The sequence below is a fragment of the Lethenteron reissneri genome, chromosome 23 (genome assembly GCF_015708825.2).
Source record: "Lethenteron reissneri isolate LAM-NWPU_2019-01 chromosome 23, ASM1570882v1, whole genome shotgun sequence".
In the NCBI taxonomy this organism is placed as follows: Eukaryota; Metazoa; Chordata; class Hyperoartia; order Petromyzontiformes; family Petromyzontidae; genus Lethenteron; species Lethenteron reissneri.
Genome location: NC_083801.1, coordinates 10,854,617 through 10,876,096, shown reverse-complemented (window position 1 = coordinate 10,876,096; position 21,480 = coordinate 10,854,617). Strand labels below are relative to the sequence as shown.

At 49.0% G+C, this 21,480-nt stretch overlaps 1 protein-coding gene across 2 annotated transcripts in view; it reads right to left on the bottom strand.

The window, feature by feature from the left end:
* The window catches only part of LOC133345963 (sodium channel protein type 2 subunit alpha-like), a 94,824-nt gene extending 73,344 nt beyond the window's left edge, over window positions 1-21,480 (bottom strand). Inside the window, exons 1-6 of one of the 2 annotated variants that reach the window (XM_061557122.1) lie at window positions 20,568-21,480; window positions 19,406-19,893; window positions 10,892-11,202; window positions 3,431-3,548; window positions 2,071-2,161; window positions 1,475-1,603 (exon numbers count right to left, since the gene is read on the bottom strand). In XM_061557122.1, the coding sequence (XP_061413106.1) occupies window positions 1,475-1,603; window positions 2,071-2,161; window positions 3,431-3,548; window positions 10,892-11,149 (596 nt within the window). In that variant the 5' untranslated portion in view covers window positions 11,150-11,202; window positions 19,406-19,893; window positions 20,568-21,480. The remainder of the gene's footprint in view (window positions 1-1,474; window positions 1,604-2,070; window positions 2,162-3,430; window positions 3,549-10,891; window positions 11,203-19,405; window positions 19,894-20,567) is intronic. The other variant, XM_061557121.1, reaches the window with a different exon arrangement.

Sequence of the window (21,480 nt, the reverse complement as noted above, 5' to 3'; positions counted from 1 at the left end):
CAATGCTTCCAATGAATAGACATTGCCCTCATTTGCGATGATTCCTGTACAAAAATGTTACCCTCACTGATGTAGACATTTCTACATCAGCAGACTGGTCTGGCTTACGAATTCCACTTGTTTGTTGCGACTGAAGACTTTTGTTTATTTGTTGCGACATTTTTCTTGGATAGTTCACAAGTGAGCTATTTATTTGACCATCAACAATATTTACTCACCGTTTCATAATTAACGCAGAATTTGAAATCAGATTCAATCGTTCTCATAATTCATATGTCCATTGGCGGTACCACAAGCAACTGAACATTTCACATGAACGATTTCTAATATATTTTGGCATATCAATATTTAATCACAAGCAGAATTTGTTTCTGGGCAGCGTTGGACCAAGCATACGCGGTCACACGGTGGGGGGTGCGATTATGGGATTCCTGTTTGCAGAGCACCCAAACTAGACGACAGCATGAGCCGCCATTTCACATCGCACTACGCCACCAAGATAGATGGCGGCACAGTTAGTTTCTCGGTCCACCAAAATACAAAGTGATCGCTTAAGGCGGTAGCCACAGTCGCTCATTTCACTTCAAGAAAGTTGCAATCCAAAATAATTGGTTAATTCGGTGCACCTGTGCCATGAGTTTGGGAGACAGATCAAACTTATTCTTTCACAATCAAGGTTTGATCAATGTACACAACTTCATGTCAGCATATTTCTCATCAGTTACGCTGATAATAACACCTAAGCATTGGAGCAGTTAACAGCTTTCACATTAACCAATCATCTTACACGCACACACCCACCTGTATCAATTTTGCCAAGGTTGTGAAAGAATAAAAAAAATAAAAAGGTGTCAGTGGAAAAGTAAACGCCTCAATATAATTAATGCCAACCAATTAAATATCGCCACCTTACTCTCCCCGTCCGTACATAACACAGCAAAGGTAGGCTCCCTGGGCTAAACTGCAGTAAATACCTCACAGGCTGGCACCGTTGTAGGGCACCGATCTCAGGTTACGGGTTCAACTCATAGTCAAGCCATTTAATCATCCCTCTGCGGTCTCTTACCTCTTAGGAAGTAAAACATTGTTTTCTTTAATATTCAAGAATAGCCTCACTGAGTCTCAAGACAACATTTCAGGATACTGCAGTGGGATATTAGGCCAATTCCATTCAGGATCATTTGGCTGTATGTGGGAGGAAACCGGAATACCTGGAGAAAGTCCACAGATATGAATGGATAACAACCAAAGATCCATACGGATTGATTCAATCCGTCGCTGTATTTCCATTTCCAGGCCACCTTCGGAGGTCGATCTGTCGATAGACTGCTTCATGCCATGTGAATGTGGAATTTTTAGCACTCGCTCAAAACTGCGCATTTGGGCGAGAGGAGCAAGCGGTCGCAGCTGAGTCACGTGGTATTCCCCTTTGGCCTGGGAGTGTCCAACGGTGAGCGACGCGAGCCCAACTTACGCCATGACGATGACGCAGAAGTCGAGCCAGTTCCAAGGGTCACGCAGGAATGTAAAAGGGTGAAGGCAAAACCCACGAGCCAGGATTTTCACCATGGATTCGAAGGTATAGATTCCTGTGAACGTGTATCTGGAACATCGCACCACCGGTTAAAACAGCTTGTGCACACTCACTCGTAATCCACGGCGAAGTGAAACTGAGTTTGCGCAACGTAAAACTCGATGTTGTGTCACATTTTTAAACGAACAATAAACTTTTACTTCTTAAAGTAATACTAAAATGTCATGATTTCATACAGTGTCTAAAAATAAAACGTTTTTTTGTTATGAAATTCATTCTTGAGTGGTGGTTTTGGCCAATATGTTAAACGTTAAACTGCCAGGTGAATGTTGAAATCAATCCCTTATTCATTGCAATAATGTGCCATGTTTTGTACAGGTTTAACCAAACAAATGACAATTATCCACAAGGCTCAGCTTGCCTGTCAACATGTAACAGGCATGCACACACGGTCACTCGTGTCAATATAAAATACTTCATTGTATTAATAACGTGCAGGGAGCAGGTTACAGACCGAGTAGAATCCGATCACTTACTCCACATTCTTGGTCCAAGTGGGCGGCTCGCTCATGGTCATGAAGACACAGTTGGTTAGAATGGTGAACATTATGAATATACTGAAAAGCGTGCGTTGCCGTTAAAGAAAAACCCGTGCCTTCTGTCCAAATGCCAGCCGTCAGCCGGCAAATTACCAGTGGTGAGGAAAAATGACGCAGCTTAATTCCTGTTTAATGGTGATCTTTAGCAAAATTCATAACCAAATCTGACCTCAGCGGAGAGTTCTAGAATAAATCAAGGCCCGGGCTACATTAATGAGTCGCACTGCTGTCGTTACCGTCTGCAATACATCAGCCAGGTGCACAGACTTAACTCATTCCGTGTTCATTATTGATGGCGTTAGAGGAATTGCAGATTATGAATACTCTTGCCGGACCGGCATCGAGCATCGCTTCCTCAGAATGTCCAGATGAAATTTAGAAACAATAAAATGTTCTCTCAATGTCTTGATTTTCTCATGAGGTCACAACTACAAAGTGCACCGTGGTATTTTTGTTACAACTCTGAGGCTGAATGAGCAGCTGACCACATCCTCAAACAATGAGCCTCAGCTCCTCAAGATGTGAGAAGCATTACTTTTTCTCCCGAGTCTCCCTTGAAATAGATGGCCTCAGTGGGTTCTCACTTGTTTTTAAATATAAACACGAGCATGATCATCGTTTTAAATGTGTTTTTAAAGTGTCTATTAGTTCACCTCCTCAAAACTTTTGCCTTGAGGTTGAATATATTTTCATAATCACATCACCCATTGGCATTCATACATACATACCCAATTCTCACTTTGCAAATATGTGAAACGACGTATTAACTGGACTTGAATTTAATGTATTTCATAATTTATTAATATTAGCTATAGCGAAGTCCGTGACAGAAGACCTATCTTGCCTACTTGAGGGGTGGGGAACGTCCGGCCCGCGGGCCGTATAAGGCCCGCAAAATCATTTGATCTGACCTTGCCAAGGCAACTGCAGGTGGGACTCGAAATTCAATACATCTAGGAGCAAACCTGGAAAAGCAGTTGCGAGTAGCAACATCATCAATACCAGCCAACATCACACGCCTCGCCAAAGAGAAGCAATTCCAGCCATCACATTAGGGGCGAGTTAATAAAATGTTTGACCAAATATAACAGGCAAATCTTTAAGTTGATAATTTTGTACGGCGCGTGAATGATGTTATACATATCAAAATGGCCCTTGGCAAGAGAAAATGTTCCCCACCCCTGCTTTGAACTAATAGCAGGATTCAAAACAGCGCCTCTCTGTACACACTACATGAACTGTAAGTGCACCCCTCTCATTCTTAGGACGTACAATTTTTCCGCATGAAAAGGATATGAATGTGTTAAAATCTTGATAGCGTATCTTCTGACGGGGTTGAATGGAGTTAAAATATACAATGCAGGTGTGGCGCTGAATCGGAAGATGGCCTTCCCTGAATTCAGGACTATAAATGTCTGAAAAGGAAACAAACACACGAGCATTATCAAGACATGTATTTGACCAAAAGTTTGCCATTTCTGCAGTACTGCAGTATCTTAAACCACATTTAAACGGCATTGGCAGTAATTACACATCAAGGGGCAAAGCATCAGTTAAGCTGACTTGACACAAGCATTACCCAACTGTGCCAATTAAACAGCAAAAGTTGCGTGTAAGAAAACAAAGTTAAAACTTTGGGCACAATATTTTCTTTGAAGAGTGCCCAAGCCAAGTTAAAATAAGGTGTGAGATTTTAGGTTTTCTGATTCCGAGAAAGACTGCAAATAAAAAGAGCCAGAGTGAAATATTTGTACCGCAGAGGTGTTAAAAACCAGGCAGAGGCTGCCTGGTGTGCACGTTACCTGAGTGCATCAGTTTTGTAAATGCCACCACTTTTCGTCTGCCTGTCACAAATAGATATACAGTAATCCCTCGCCACTTCGCGGTTCAAGTTTCGCGGCCTCAGTGCATCGCGGATTTTTCGAACTGATTTAAAGGCCTCATTATACCTGTGCAGTAACACCATTATCATCATCATTCATCATCACATTCATCGAACTGCACAGGTCTGTCATCGTCGTCATTGTCATCGTCATTGTCATCGTCGTCGTCGTCATTACTGGAGTCAAGTCTCAAGATACTACTGTCATTGGTGAGTGTAGAACACCATAATTCGTATCATATGAGAGAGAGAAAGTGAATGTATAATATTAAGGTTTTATCATTAAATAGATTTAAGTAAAATATATATATAAAGTATAAATATACATATTTTAAACATTCTGGTACCCACACACACATATACGGAAATTCCTAGGGGGCCAATCCTACTTCGCGGATTTTCACCTATCGCGAGGGGTTCCGGTCCCCATTAACCGCGATAAACGAGGGATCACTATAAACAGATCATCCGCATCATCTTGCCATAGTCAATCCACTGTTGGATGAAGACGCCCTCACGCCATTGCCACCGCACACGGTCCCGCGATGCCACAATGGCCGCTCCATCTAGTGCATGAGCTGATCTTATCGCCCTCTCCCCATGGTGGTCGTCCTTTGGCTACCATTCCGTCACGGGTCTCATCCATCAGCCATCCTCCCCTCCTAGCCATGGTGTGTCATGTCCAAGCGCACTAATGTTTCTTAGCAGTGAAAAGGATGTCCATAACTTTCATATGTTCTCTACGCTGCGTGTTCCGCTTCTTGTCTCAAAGTGTTATTTCAAGTGGAAGCTTTTAATCTTTTTCTTTGTCAATGTCCATATTCTGAGTCACATGTAATAGCATGTAATATACAACGATTAAAAGGTTTCTGCCTTTTTGAACATGAAGGTTTTGTTCCATAGTCTTTGTCAAAAAATCGCGTTTTTTTAGGATGGTCCTATATTGGGACATCTGGTCAATTCCATTTAATGGGTGTAAGAGGAAACCAGAGAAAGTGCAGAAAACCAACCCTCCCATACTCCCTGGCCACTTTGCATCCTCATGCATCTAACACCTGGCAAGCCTTGCTGTTCACTCATTCAAGCACGATCCATGTTCAACCCAACTAAGCCTCCAAGTTGCGTTGAGATCGTATGCATTCAGGGTGACTTTCTCGTAACCTTGCAGTTTAAGCTGGAGTACGTGTCCACTGATTTTGTTTCCTACAGCATCGTCCAGCACTCAGGGCTGTGCCGCCAAATTTCCATGAAAGAAATGCACTTGGGTCCACATTACTGCTCATCCTTCCACTCAGGAATTGATGGACGTGCCTTTGCGTTTGTTGTACACATTGTACAGGTCACCACCAGGATGGGCTGGTGATCACTGAACAAAGAGTACTGCCTCGCGTTATGCAATAAAGGCCATTACAGTTTTGTGACAAAACATCCTTCACACGTGCATCTTTTCAGGGAGATTAGACGTGACCAGCCGCAGCACCCTTCCATAACCACCCCGTCAGCGAGGCATTTGACCGCGTGGAAAGCTCGTCGGTGAGTGTGACCCTGCTCGATGCCAACGAGAATGGAAGCTGCCAGAACGTCACGAGTCTCATGACTCGATCGACCGACGATATCGGAAACGCTGGCACTTGGCGAGCTCCACCAGCGATATGCTCTCACATTGAACGCACAAGCCACCGTTGAGGAACCACTATGAAGAGTAACTAGAAATTCCCCCTTAAAAAACTAGTAGCCTCCAAAGCCTGGTTCACATGCAGTGATTTTTAGGGAGCGACACCGAGCAAAGCAAAGTGATTTGCACGGAGTGTATATCTCAGTGTGTATCTATTTTCAACTGGGTAATTCAACACTGGCCATTTTGCGAAACATCTTGGCGAACCAAGAAGAGCGTCGAGTGAGAACAGAGCGATGTAATGTGACTTTCTGTGATGTCACTCTCTGATTAAATGGGTTTATGGAGGTGGCAGGGAAAGGACATCTTTCGGTCGCGTGTGGCACGACACAGAATGATGGCAGGGAGGCGGTCTCCACGGCAATCGCTCTCTTGTCACTCGGTCAAATATGAAACATGTCAGCATCGAGGGCCGAGAGCAGGGCGGAGTTGACGCGATATCATTCGCGAACATGTCCACTACACTCGCCTGACAGCAAGTAGCGCCATCCAACACTGGCGATCCGAAAGCAGACGTGCTAATGCAGACCCTTTGCCGTCGAGGCCATAACGATGACAAACAACTGGCGCAGTATACCTAAATTAGGCATGAAAGCCACTTCCATTGGTGGGAGCCCACTCGGCACCTTCAGATATAAGTGTCGCTGATAGGGACTCCAAAGGGAGGCGTGACTTTTGGATCTTGATTTGCGCCGCGGCCATCAGACTGCGAGGTTTGTGTTGGGAGAGGTGCACGCACACGGGGAGGCGATCGCAGGGTCTCGCTACAGGTCCGAGCGTCGTCAGCAAAACCCCAAGCTGCAAGCTGTCGCAGTGCCAGACGCTGCCACTGCTTCTTTTATTTACCGGAGAGTCATAACTCAGGTCGCATCCAGCCTCTATTCATCCCACATGCTGCCATCACACGCTCTCAAGGGCCTCCTTGCAGTGGCTCACCACCCACTACAAATTTCCCCAGCCAGCAGTGCCATTAGTCATGTCTTGTGCATTTCAGCTTGTGTATGCACGTGTATGAATGAGTGTGTTCATGTGTGTGTAGGTGGAGTGAAGGCGCATTGGCCAGTGCACTGCGCTACGAACCGGCTGACCCGAGTTCAATTACCGCTCACGACCGATAACAGCGGCAAATGTTGAACCTGTCACGGGCATCCCCGAGGTCGACTCAACCTCAAATAAGTACCTGGGGAGACGGCATCCCGGGTGTGGTGCTGGGGGACCCACCCCCTTCTGTGAGTTGCCAGCCTTCATAGGTGCTTGCTAACAGCACTTGCCCCAACAGTCTGTTGAAGGCTATACGGGGGATCTTTGTCTTTGTTGTAGGTGGAACCTGAGCCTCATGGCGACTGCAATGCGCGATGAACGATGTGGCCTGGGTTAAATTCCCAGCTACGGCAAACATCAGTGGCGAATTTCAGAACTGGCTTTGTACCTAAAATGAGAACCTCGTGTTGTAAGCATCAGCACTGGGGAGACAAAGGTGGCCAGGCGTGATGCTGGTCACATCACCACCCCTTTGTGTTTCGATTTAAAGCTTTCGTGACTGCAGGGATTCATCTTCTTGGTTCTTTCGGTAAAGTCACGTAGAAGGGAAAAAATAAAATAATAAAAATAAAACATAATAAAACAATTCTCACGACGTTTCGGCCACAACGCAAGCAGCCGTCCTCAGGTGGAGAGCAAGTCTGTCAGACGCTGTCTTTCCGACAGACCTGTTCTTCACCTGAGGACGGCTGCTTGCGTTGTGGCCGAAACGTCGTGAGAATGATTTATTATGTTTTATTTTTATTATTTTATTATTTCCCTTCTACGTGACTTTACCGAAAGAACCAAGTTGGCCTTCATAGGTACTGACTAATAGCACTTTAGCCTGTGTCTTTGTAGGTATGTACACATTTTATTTTGCGTATATATATATAGAGCCAAGTCTATGCTTATAAGTAGACAAAACAGAAAACCTAAATTATTGATATTGAACTCACAAAATTCCGGTGGGTGGTTAATTGGTTTCTCTCATAGCACAGGGTCGACCGAAAGTTCTAAATCGCTAAAAGTCTCCCATGTGACATTAACAAAATATATGACCCCCATCATCAGTAAACCAAGCAATTTGCCTGCCCCGTTGAGTTGAAGTCTTACAATGAAATCTGCAAAGTGTGTGATGGCTGTTACGGGTTCACTGGCATCGATTGCAGCGAGGAGGGAACACAGACGAACTGAAACCCCCCACCCACCGCCTACGCATTCCACAAGTAGCGACTAATCCCATATCTGCATTTCCCATAAATATGCTAAATTCCTATTGATATGCAAATTCCTTTGTCAAGGCGCTCTTCTCCCTCCAACCCAGCTTAAATATACGCTGCCAAGCGTGATGGTGTTCATTCAGACGCTGTCTTTCCGACAGACCTGTTCTTCACCTGGGGATGGCTGCTTGCATTGTGACCGAAACGTCGTGAGAATTATTTTATTATGTTTTATTTTTATTATTTTATTATTTCCCTTCTACGTGACTTTACCGAAAGAACCAAGAAGATGTTCCCACCAAGCTCCCCTTCATATTACACATTACGGGGAGGGGGGGGGGGGTGCCAGGGGAAGAATGCGTACACCGTAAGCATGACTTAACCTTGTGCACAGACGCGTGACGGTGAAGTTTTGCTTATTGAGGGGGTCAGCAACGTCCCTTCTGCAACCTCCCATCTTGGAACCCTCCTGCCCAGAAGCTCACCGTGCTGTGTATACGGACGTTGCCGGCGGCGTGTGTGACGGTTCGCGACCGCTAGACTTGCAATCTCCCAGCGCGGCAGTCGAAACGACGATTGCAATCCTCCCCCTCCACCACCACCGTCCACCAAGCGATGTAAATAGGTACACCGACAGTTAGTGGAACTGCCGGTCGTGTGTGGTGGGATCAAGTATGGCTCATCCCACCTCTTCCGAGAAGTCAGGCCAGTTTGTAAAAATAGACTAAATACCCTCTAGATTTGAAGCTTTCGTGACTGCAAGGATTCATACTCTTTGGTTTTTTCGGTAAAGTCACGTAGGTAAAACATTAAAATAAAATAAATGAAAGCACAGCCACTTAAGCGGTTGTGCTTTCGCTACGTTGTCCCCACCTGAAGAAGGACGCTTGTGTTGTGCCTGAAACGTCGTGATTGAATTGAGTTGTTTTCATTTATTTAATTTAATTTTTTTACCTACGTGACTTTACCGAAAAAAACAAATAGACTAAATACCCTCTAGAGGGGCTCTCTGAAGCTCCATCTCGTGGAAGGCCTTCCAACAGCAGTGTTCGTAAGCGACACATTGCAGGGCCGCACATTAACTGTACTCGGGGTACATACGGTCATGTTCACACTGTTATTTGCTTACTAAAGCAATCGTGATTTTAGAATTAAAATACAAAAAAGTGATTTACTTACTAATTCATCTTTGAATGTCCCTCCCCTGGCAAATCACAACAATGTGGGATGCCCCTTGCTATGAACAAGTGCCAGTCGCTGTCTAAACCTGGCCTGTGTCTGCTGTCGGATGGACTCAACCTTAAATCAATACCGGACATTGTGTGGGAACATCGGCGCTGTAGAGACAACAGCGATCGGACGTGATGCTGGCTCCAACTCGCTCTCGTGCGTCACAAGGGCCTTGAAAGGAATTCGCTCGCAGCACTTACCTCCACGATTAATGTTACAGCCGTTTGTCAATCCGCTGCTGCGTGAAGGCATCCCTAATGTCATCGCAGTCATGGGGGTTGTTTGGCTCGACTTCACCATGCTGGTCCAGTGCGGATTTGGTGAAGAACAGGCCAGGGTACCGGACCGGTTCACATATCCCTCGTCGCTGATGTTAGCCGTGGCCGGCAATAATGGAACTCGGGTTTCCAGATTCGAAACGCAGTGCGCTGACCCACTGAGCCACCGCTCCACCCGCTCTAGAGTTTATATGATTAATTGTTGAAATGTTTGTTGTTTGTGTGGTGTGCGTGCATGTTTGTTTGTGAACGCATGTGGGCAATGCGTACTGCAATACGAACCTGGTGACCCAAGTTCAATTCCCCACTCACGGCCAACACCGGCGACGAATATCTGAACTGGTCCTGGGCCTCACCCTAAAATGACTACCCGGTGCAGTGTGTCAACAGCAGCGCTGGTGAGACAAAGGCGGCTGCGAATGTTTCTAGCCTGTCCACCTCCTCGTGTGCTGTGGCGGCCTCAATCTGTGCTTGGTAACAGCACTTGCTACAAAAAGTCTGTTGAAGGCTACTCGGGGGGAGCTTTGTTTTGTGTGCATGTACTGATGCAACGTTATGAGAGCAGCACTGAGAGTAAGCCTCTGCAAAATTGGCTCGCCATCCTAACAGCACAATTTCCTGAAATAGCCCCTTCTGCAGGGACATTTATTCACATCGGTGTCCTCCGATGCACTCCACGAGGCACACATCATTACCAGCGACGCGTTGAGAACACTGGTGCGGAATGGGGATGGGTCGGTGAGGTGTGCGGCAGAAACGCTTCCTCTGAAAGTCAACGACATGGGCAAGCAAGCGGGCAATGGTAGTTCGACTCTCACTGTGCGCATCAGGTGATGCCTGGGTGACCCGATTCACTCTGTTGGTTGTACTACGTGCCCGAGTATCTCTCTCCAAGTACAATAGTTGAATTTACTTAACCAGGAAAGTCTCAACGAGTCTCAAATTGCTTTTGAGGAGGGCCATGCACTGGGATGTTTGGATAATTTTATTCAAAGGAAACGTCTTCCACGTGAACGGGAACCGGAGTAGCGGGAGAGTCCCGCACACGGCAGACCTGTTCACTGACCCACTCCGCTGTGCTGCCAACCACCTCTCAGTGGCAGTTTCACAAAGCGGCGTGAGCCACAAACCCATTTCCCCAAGTCGCAGGATACGCCATCATCGCCCTCACCTGTTTTTCACTATGCCATAGCGAGCACGAGCAGCTGGTGCTGTTGGTGGCGATGTAAGTGGTGGTGTTCGTAGTGGTGTCGTTGATGGTGCTCGTGGTAGTGACATTGGTGGTGCTGTTGGTGGTGCTGTTGGTGGTGGTGACGTTCGTAGAGGTGCAATAGGTGGTGCTAGTGGTGCTGTTAGTCGAGGTGCTGTTAGCGGTGCCGTTGGTGGTGGTGGTGGTGCTGTTCGCGGTGCTCGTGATGCTGTGGTCGGCATGAAGGTGGCGTCTTCTCACCTTCTGCGTGCTGTAGAAGGGATCCAGGTCTTCCAGCGGCTCGGCCACGCACTCGGACGGCATGTCGCCGTACATGAACGGCAGCGACTTGCCGACCTCCAGGTCGCTGCTGGGCTTGGGCTGGTCGTCCTCGCTCTCGAAGCCCTTGGCTTTCTTTGCCTGCTCGTGGGCCGCACGCTGCTCGATGGCGGCCAGGGACTCGGGTGTGAAGCGTCGCAGACTGTGCGGTCCAGGCGGTAACAGCACTGGGGCTGCCATCTTTTCATCCTGCGCGGATTCTCGGGCGCGCTCGCTTCCTCCGCCTGGAAATTCTGAGAACGGCGCAACGGCGAGGCGGCCACTTTAGCTTTAAGCGCCGCGTCCACTTTGCGACGCCGGCCCAGCTACGGTCATGCACGGAGTGTGACGCCTATCTATAGGCTCAGAACTGTCGGGGAGTTTCCACGCGCCTGCAAGTGTCGCGCTGGCGTGAACTTAGCGGCGGCGGCACCACGGCGATAGTAGCCGGTCACGTTTTTCGAGATAATGTTTTATTCCGCTTGCACAAAGCGTTTCTTTTTTTTTTTTATGGGTCGGAAAAAAAAGTACACGTGTTGCAGCGTTTCCACCATTTACCATTGGTTTGGTGGTATCAACTGCAACAGCCTGTGTGAAATTAGGCCAAGCATTGAAAAAGACATATAACTATGCCTCCAAAAGCACGTGCAGTTGATGTCAGATAAAAACAATATAGTAATAAAACTATTTATAATGCGTGTATATTTCGCAATGTTCGATCGAGAACTCACAGAGCCAGAGCTCGAAGTCCATCATAAGCCAACCTGAAGCAGGTGAGAGCCTGGATGGTTCAGGGTCTCAACGGGTGAGAGCCTAAACAGGTAAGAGACTTGACGGATGAGAGCCTGGAAGGGTGAGAGGCTGGACTAGTGACAGCCTGAACGAGCGAGAGGCTGAACGAGCGAGGGCCTGAACGAGTAACGCTGCTTGAATGTGCTTGGATGCGGATTCGGCGTGTGTGCAGTGGGAAAGAGTTCCAGACCGCTGGTAGCTATGCACCAGCCATTCGTGCACAATTACAGGGAATCAATAATAACAGTTACACCTTTGATTTAACCTCTTTTGTTTATATGTTAAAGTGTGTAATAGATCTGCAAGTGAACTAAAACAGAAATATGAAGACAGAGTAATATTGATACTGTTGAATATGGGGTTAATATAAACATCTAACTGCATTCAGCACCATATGAGTGAGATTTATGCCATTACCAATGGTCCCATACAAATCACTTCCCAAAGCTATATTTGGCTATATAATTAATCACATTTAGCTCAACATATGGGCACTGTATACATCACATTGCTCATTGATATTAATTCCTAACCAAACATCTAGAGATGTTTTTGATATTTGTAAAATATTCTAATTGTTCACGTCTGCTGCTTAACTCTGAAATCGATAATCATACAAAAACACTTATTACAATTTATATTAAATCGATAAATTAATTATAATTAGTATTACATCGATACTTTTATTACAATTAATATCACATAGATTATTTAATTACAATTAATATTACATCGATAATTTCAGTATCTAAAAATATCGTGCCACTTAAATGCCTAAAAAAGCTGTTTGCCATACCCTAAATGTTCTGAGCATTTCATGCCAAATGCATAGCCATCACTCAGCATCTGCTCTCAAACATCAGTTGCATGCAGGTGATGGGGCTCGTATCCCGTGCACCACTATTAATAAAAATCCATGTTTGACGCTGCCAATTTCTTCGTGCCCTCAAAGTAACAAATGGGTGTCACTTGGCCCTCCTGAGCCTGCATTTGCATCCTAGCGGTTATCAGAGTGCAATCTAAATTCTTATTGATCACTGACTGGGTAGCGGTGGCTGTTGGCGATGATGGAGCCGGTGATGGTAGTGGCGGAGGCGGTGATGGTAGTGGTGATGGTGGCTATGGTGGTGGCGGTGATGCTGGTGCTAATGGTGGTGGTGGCAGTGATGGTGATAGTGGCGGTTGTGGCGGTGATGGTGATAGTGGTGCAGTTGCAGGAACAATTCGAAGGTCAAACCATATTTATCAGTCTCCTAATTTACGTGTCCCAGGACATTTCAGGGACCCGAGGCCACACGGAGCTGGGAACAGCTGGGTGGCTGTTTGCAAATTATAGCATAGCCTGCATACACCCTAAGAGCCAGCTGTGTTTCACTTAACAGTATTCGTAGATATGGCACATGGTTTAACACAATACAATGGCAGGTGCCCGCTTTGCTACGCTATACAACTACAGTGGGCATATTTATTATATATATACAGAGGCAGTCAGTCATAGGCAGCACAGATTGGCTGGAGGAACGGAGTTCCAGACCATGGCAGCAGCAGCAGCCTCCAAGCCTCCTGCGTCTGCCCGTTGCCGTTGCGGTTGGTCGCCAGCCTCGCCGACCCGCCGTGCCAGCCTGGCGTGAGCTTTGCCTGCTCTGCCTGGGGCCTTGGCCGTCTCGTCGAGGCCAATCCTGACTGCGATGGCGCTCTGCGGTCTCCACCCGCTCGCGCCTGCCCACTGCAATGCCCCGCTGGTGGCGGTTTACGGCATTAGGCCTCCTGCTTCGGTTCTAACGGCCCTGTCGGTGCCTCTGTCGCCTCTGGCTGCCCGCTACTGCGCCTTTGATGTGTGCTTCTTCTTTACCCAATCTTTCCTTGCCATCATTGCTTCACTCAAACAAAAAAGTTGTCTGCTTTTGTCTGTTTCCCTCAGAAGTATAAACCTGGCTGCAGAGGTGGCAGGAGATGTCCAGCAACTCTTTCTCACTGCTTCCCCCACCACCGTTCCACAAAGCCACCATCTTTCTTCTTCACAAACGATTGCCACAACCCTGAACAACGGCATTTCTTTTGGCTGACGAAACACTCGCTCTGCCGTATGCAAGTGCAGCCCTCATTCACGACAGCGTCAAGGACCGTTCCCCTTGACCTCCTCTGCATCATCACAGAAACGTGGTTCACACCGAGCACCCTGCCGCCATGCCGAGGGACATTGGCCCACCTGACTTCAACGTCCTGCGACCTCTCCACGCGACTGCCTCCCGTGGTGGTGGGTTTGCCATGATCTCAAAACGTGCCTCTCGACAGTAAGAGTCGTCCACTGTCGACTTGACACACCTCCAATGAGCTCTGGTCTGCCAGCCTAGTCCCTTGCATCGACTCTCTTTCACGGTTCGTTATCTGCCGCCCTCCAGACGATGATGATAACCTTTTCCTCAACGAGTTCTCATTTATTCTTTCGCCTCACACTCTATACTCTCCTATCTCTCATCTATTACACCCCAACAGGTTCTTAATCTAATCCTACACTCTACAATTACAACGTCTTCCCTTGATCCCCTTCCAGCCAGTGCTTCAAGCATTATGCTCATAAATTTGCAACTATGGTTTCTGATGTTTTACCTCCATCACTTAAATTGGGCCAAGTAACCTCTACTTATGAAACCCAGCTCTGACCCTGATGACCCTTCCAACTACCACCCCATCACGAACGTATCAACTATCTCCAAACTTCTTGAGCATCTCGCACTTGTCAGATTCAAAGATCACATTAATTCATACCCCAATTTGTGTCTTCATGAGCCTGAGTACCTCCTAGCATACTCTACTGAGACCACACTCAAGATTATCAACAACATTTTAGCTTTCATTGATTCTGGTTCCATCGATGCTCTGGTCAGACTCAAAATACAGATGTCCTCCTGGACATCTGGGTGTTGAGGCTGGACATCTGTGGACATCCTTCTGAACATCTGTGAAAAAGAGCTTCATAGCTAATGGATTCATATTCTTGGTTCTTTCGGTAAAGTCACGTAGAAGGGAAACAATAAAATTATTGAAAAGGGAAACAATGAAACTATTAAAATTAATAAAAACAATTACTGTGGATTTCACACCTGATGATGATTGCTTGTATTGCAGTCGAAACGTCATGATAATTTTATTGTTTTATATTTTTATTATTTTATATTATTTTATTGTTTCCCTTCTACGTGATTTTACCGAAAGAACCAAGGAATATGAATCCCTGCAGTCACGAAAGCTTCAAATCAAAATTTAAAAGCTAATGGATTCTTGCAGTCTAACTAAATATTCTAATTGTGACATATCTGCCACCTTCGACACTTTAAATCACAAGGCTTTGATGAAATGCCTCGAGTGTTATTTCACCATCAGCGGCACAGCGCTTCAGTGGCTCGCATTGTATCTCTCCGACAAAAGGTCCCACATCAAGGTTGGCAAGTCGTCAACCAGTTGTCACATCCACTGCAGGTGTCTCCCAGGGATCCCTCCAGAAGTCCTAAACTTGTACCGGTCTATATCTGAAGAATTGCTCGCCTCATTAACAGTCACAGGATGAAGAATCACACTCTGACCTCTGACCATGGCCCACTCTATCTTGCACTGCTTTTGGTCTAATCACCTATTAAACCCTCATAAATCCGTAGCTCTTTTCCTCAGCACCAGGCAGCGTTGAGTCGCAGTGAGTCACTCCACTGAGTCACAATGAGTCACTCGACTCAAGTCACACTGAGTCACTCCCTCACCTCATCGCTGGCTCACATAATTGGTCTCTCAAATCATCTAAAAATCCTCGGTATTACCCGACAACCACACGCTCAACACTAAAAGGACACGTAATCACCACCGCAGGGCCTCATGGCACATCCACCCAATGTCGACTACAGCCACAGCAAACACACTGGCTTGTGGCATTGTCGGCTCTCACCTTGATTATTGCAACATCATCCTCACCTCGAACTTCAGGAAAACACCTCGACAAACTACAGTTGCTTCAACACAACATGTCTCGCGCTGTCCTCTTCGATAAACACCTTGCACTAGTTCCACTATCAAATCAAGGAAAGAGTGCAACATCGCTACACTGTTCCATAGAGATATTTTTCAAAGTCTCCCACCATGCCTCTCTAAACTTGCCACTCAGCTGACCTCAGCAAAACAATCACGTCCTATGGAGTTCATCTCACAAACAATCTCACCGTACTCAAGACCAGCACTGTCTTGCCTGTGCAGCGTTTCACCCCTTAGCTGCACCGGCCATCATCTGGAGCTCTCTCCCACTGCTCACAATGCACCATCCGAGCACCATCCACCCACCACCTTCAGGCTGCAGCTCAATGCTCACTGGTTTAGGTTGGCATATGGAGGATTTTGAGCTCGGGCGCCTCCGAGGATTTTGATTGAACATTGCGTCCGTGTGTATGAGACTCAGCGACCTCCCACTGAGCGAAGGTTGATTGGGGGCTCTCGGAAGACGTGTTGGTTCTTGCGCGCGTTATAGGAGTGGAAAGTGTATTGGAAATTGTCCTGTGCCTCCCCTTGGTCAACTCGGTGGTAAATGAGTACCTGGTGTGCAAGCATCAGATCAGCACGGAGAAGACAAAGGCGGCCACGCGTGGTGCAGATCACACCACCCACAGGGGATGTTTGTCTTTTTACGCACGATTTAAGAACATCTTTGTCCATGTGTGATGGGTGATTTTTAAACCTATTTGCTCTTACAATTCATGCGTGTGTGTGCGTAGGAGATAAGGGGATGTGCAATTACCCCCCCCCCCCCCGCTTCCCATGTTCGATTCCCGGTTAACGTGAGCAACACACGAGTGGTAATGTGAATACGAACCGACCCTCGGCACCCCCCACGCTTGGCTGATGGGCTGATGTAGACACGCGTGTGTGTGTGTGTGCGTGGGTGTGTGTGACTGTGTGGGGAGCGGTAGTGTAGCGGTTAGCGCGCTGCGTAACAAACCTGGCGACCCGGGTTCGATTCCCCCTGACGGCCAACACCAGTGAAGATGATCTGAACAGGTCCTGGGCCTCCCCTAGGTCGACTCGGCCTCAAATGAGTAACCTCGTGTGCCGTGCCGGCCTTCATAGGTGCTCGCTAACAGCACTTGCCCCTACAGTCTGTTAGGGCTACACGGGGGATATTTGTGTGACAGTGTGGTAAGTGTTAACAGAATTTGCCCTTAAGACTGAAACGTGCAGCTGCTGCGCCGGTGTGGTCACGAACATCAGAAGATCATCATTTTGGGAGACACAGCCAGTTGGTCGGGCTCGCGTGACAACCAGCGGGTCACACCACTCCTTTGTGATCAAGCGGCAGCCTTAGCAGGAGGCTCGCTAACGGAGGTCGTCGCACCCAACAATCCATACCGCTCGAGGGATGCACGGTGCTTTGTCTTTGTGTGAGATAAGGCACGCGCGCGCACGCACGCGCACGGCCGCACGCGCGTGCGCCCTGGGAGAGCGGACAGGCGAGTGCAAGGCAAACGCACGGGGGCTATAATTTATAGCCGAGTTGATGATGACTGTGAGTGGGTAGGCCCTGCGTAAGGTACAATAGCCTCGCGGCCAGAACGTTGGACTCTCCATCGGGTTTCAGGTTCCAATCCCCATTCGGTGCCTATTTTGGCTGTTATCCATACGGGGGGGGGGGGGGGGGAGGTTGATTTTGTATTTATTTTGTAATGAGTATCAATTCGTGTTACGTCTAACGGTGGCAGTTGCCATGATTGACGCTTTGTTTTTTGTTCATTTTGGTCTCGGATCGCGAGCTCGTGGCGCGCGAAATGCGCACAGAATGAAGATTGTCTGACGGGGGATTTCTTATTATCGTTAAAAAAAATCAACACCGCCATGAGCCCACGGGAAGCGTCTTCGTCTTAAACGCAACAACGGATCAATGTGCACATCAGGAAATTAATGAATCGACTGCGAAGTGACAATTAAGAGAGGATGAATATTTGATGAATGTGGTTGTGTGTGTGGATTTTTTTCCACGGTAGCCACGACAGCGCCGCTGTAAAACACAGCCGGGGCAGATTCATTGAGAGTAGCATTGAGAGCCGCTTGGAAATCATTTGAAAATCGGAAAATGGTTGAGGTGGGGGTGGTGGTGAGCCCTGTGCAAGGAAGGTGCTGTTATTAGCGTAGTCATTTCAATTTAATTTCGGGTGTTTTTCTCGTCCGAAATTGCGAATTGGCGCACGGCGTCCGTATGATGGCAACGGGCTCGCTGTACGTCCGCCTTATCCAGAACACACTCAACAAAATGTGCCGGTGCTCTATACGGATGGTGCCCATATTCCAACCTTCGACCCCAGAAGACGAGCGGAGGAAAAAACACGTTTTATATATATGTTTTTTTTTAAAGCTGTATATATTTTTTTTCTCGCAAGCAAACCACACGAGACGGCGCGCGATTCGCGTTGGCGTAGCCGGCGTGTCGGGCGGGCTTAGCAGAGGGCGTTTTGCATCGTAATGCGGGGATATAGGTACACGACCCAACCGCGTTTTATTGTGCTTCGAAAACACATCATTACAGAACTGCATAATAATTAATTGCGAGTTGGCAGCAACGGAGGTTGAGGCCCCGGAACCGCCCATTCACCCCCCCCCCCTCTCTCTCGCCATCTCCCCGCGCCCACCACGCCCTCTCGGAAACATGCTCCCTCTGCTGTCTGAAGCAGGTCCGTTACCCGAAACGTCGCGCACATCATCTTGCCCGTAAGAGCTCCGTGTTAATGATTAACGAGGCGGTGGCGGTGGTGGGTGGTACCTTTTCAAAAAACGAACAATGAGACAAATTTGCGCGCACTGCGTCCCGAGGTCAACCGGAGGGTTTTTGCTCCTGCATCCATTCATTCATGAATTCTCTCGCCAGAGGAACGTGGAGTGCGCGCTGGGTTCACGAGCGCAAACCCGCGCGTTTCGTGCGTTACGCACGAAGCTCGTCGTCAATGCGCGTTCCACAAAGCGTGGGGGCGTGGGGGGGGGAGCGCCTCGTTCCTCTCGCCTGCTACACCCGGTCTCACAGACGAACAACCAACACCACGCACGCACACGCACGCGCGCGCTCGCCCACACACCCTGCGCGCGTGTGTGCGTGGGCAGCGGTAGCGTAGCGGTTAACGCGCTACGGCATGAACCCGGCGACCCGAATTCAACTCCCGCCCTCATTGGCCAATATCAGTTGAATGTTCTAAATCGGTCCTGGGTCCCCCCCCCTAGGTCGACTCAGCCTCAAACGAGTACCTGGTTCCGTGTTGTAAACATCGCGACTGAGGACAGCAAAGGCGACCGGGCGTGGTGCTGGCTAACCCCCCCCCCCTTCGTGTGCCGTGCCGGCCTTCATAGGCGCTACTTGCCAACAGCACTTGCCCCAACAGTCCATTGAGGCTATACGGGGGCTCTTTGTCTTGAGCATCCTTGTGTATTCGCGTGCGCACGGAGAAATGCACGAAATAAAATCGCACCCGCGAATTGCGCGAATGAATACACTCACAGTGATCGCGTCGTTGTCAAAGCAGTGGCGATGAGTCGACGCCAAACGTGATGAATTATCACTCGAGCGGACGTACAGTACAACACTGTGGCTGTGATGGGAATGATTTTCGTGATGGTGGTGGTGGTGGTGTTGGGCGTTGTACTCACAATCTGCGCCTCGCTGGGTTATATGCAGCAGCAGCAGTCCTGTGCGCGCAATCTCCCGTTTGTAACAGAGGGGGACACCGCGGCGGTGGTGGTGGAGGGGATCTTCGAAGATAGACCCCTGGCACGTCCTCTCAGCTCCTCGCCTCTCCGGGGGGGTGGGGGTTGGTGGTGACACGGGAGGACGCGACGGCGCCTCTTACACAGCAGCTGAATATCTGGGAGGATTAGGTTGCTGGTTCGCCGAACGGATGCTCTTGGGCAATTGTTCGCGTCAGAGTCCACGTACCCAGATCTTCTTAAGCGGCCGCTGTCCTTGCCGCTGATTGCCCCCACGCTTAGCTGCTCGAAGCGAGTGCAGCTGAACGCAATGATGCTGCTGCTGCTGTTGATGCTGTGGTTGCTGTGGTTTCTGTTGTCGCCATGTTCTCTCGCCGACAGATCTCAGTGGAGCTCATTGCTGAGATGCTGCTGGCATCCTCGCGTCCCGTCTGCGCCGCGAGGTTGCGAGACGTGTTCCGTCGACGACGAAAAGAGAAAAGCAGAAGCAGAAGAACAATAACAATACCGCCCACGTTTCCCCTCCTTTCCGCGGGATCGTTTTCATGGTTTCCACCCATCACCACCCCCCTTCCCCACACGTAGTCCAGAGGACGCGCTCGAATGCCCCCACCGTGTTGTGATCCGCTCCCCGCCGCCGTTCGTTCGTGCTATTTTCCCCAGCGTATTCGTTTTTATTTTAATTTGCAAGGAATGCGAACAAATATCACGAACGCATCAAGCGCGCAAACAAAAAAACCGCACGGTGCACGGTGGAACATTGGCATTTGAAGCCGAAATCTAAATATCCCTTGACAGTCACGGACACATCGGCGAAATAAAAAAAAACGATAGCAAAAACCCAGTCCTTACCACACGGGGCGGCGGCGGGTGTAAAGCTGTCTAATTGAGGAGGGCTTAATGTAAACACCGACGTCGGTAACCCGCGCACCACTCCACGTCCACGCGGGCACCGCGCTGGGGATGCGCTTGGCGGTGTTCTCGAGAGGAGGAGCGGGGGGCAGCAGGAATAGCGGCGGCCGGGGGGGGGGGGGCTCCGTGCTGGCTCGCTCGCTCGGCGACAGCAAGGCAAAAGGGCGATAGATAAAAGAGCACACAGACCCACCTCTGGTAGCGGACGCACCGGGGCAGGTCTGGCGATTCGGCTTTTCCAGTGGCAATTGTCGCTGTTCCTGCCCTGCTCCTATACAGCTCCCAGCAGCAGGCGCGGGGCGCGTCACCGGGCCACCGCCGTGTCCATTTGTAGCCAAATTATTCGTTTTTCTCTCGCGTCTCCTCCTCCTCTTCCCCCCCACACACACAGCCGCCCCCCAAAAAAGAGACCCTCGGCACAAAGCAGCCCCACGGACAGCGCCACGTTCACAAATCCTTGACGAGCGGAGGAGGGGGGGGGGGAAGCTCCGAGCGTCAAGACACGATGCCTCTCCCGCGGGTATGAACGAAAGGTTCAAAAGAGAAATGTTGTACGAGAGAAAGCTTCGGCTGCGTGAACGGACGTTGCTTTCTTGAGAATCCCCCCCGACCTCCTTCGCCAAGCCGACACTGACTGCGCCTTGAGCCAAATGGACGTCGCGAAAGCTTCCCAGGCGGACGGGGGTGCTAACGCAGGCGGTTGGAAGAAGGGTGCGTCACGTTCCGCGATCCTTCTCGAAATTTCAAGGCGCCAAATCAGACGCTGCTCGAGCGTTTTTGCCGGAGCGAGAGACGACACCACCACCACCAACAACGCACCCACCCATCCACTCCCAACACGATTTCGGCGACGCAAAACCCTGCACCGCCGTGGCCGCGGCACCGCGAGACACCTGCAGCGAGACGACGCGAACCTGAGACCCTCCGGCGATAACGGGCGGCAGCATCAGCAGCAGCAGCGGCAGCAGCAGCAGCAGCGGCTAATCAGGTGCGAGCCGGGGAAGGGTTAAACGCAGGGGAAAAGGAGGAGGAGGAGGGGGGGGGGGTGCTGACACGTCCGGCCGCTTAAAATGGTCGCGCTCTATCGGAAGACCGTGTCTGCAGGT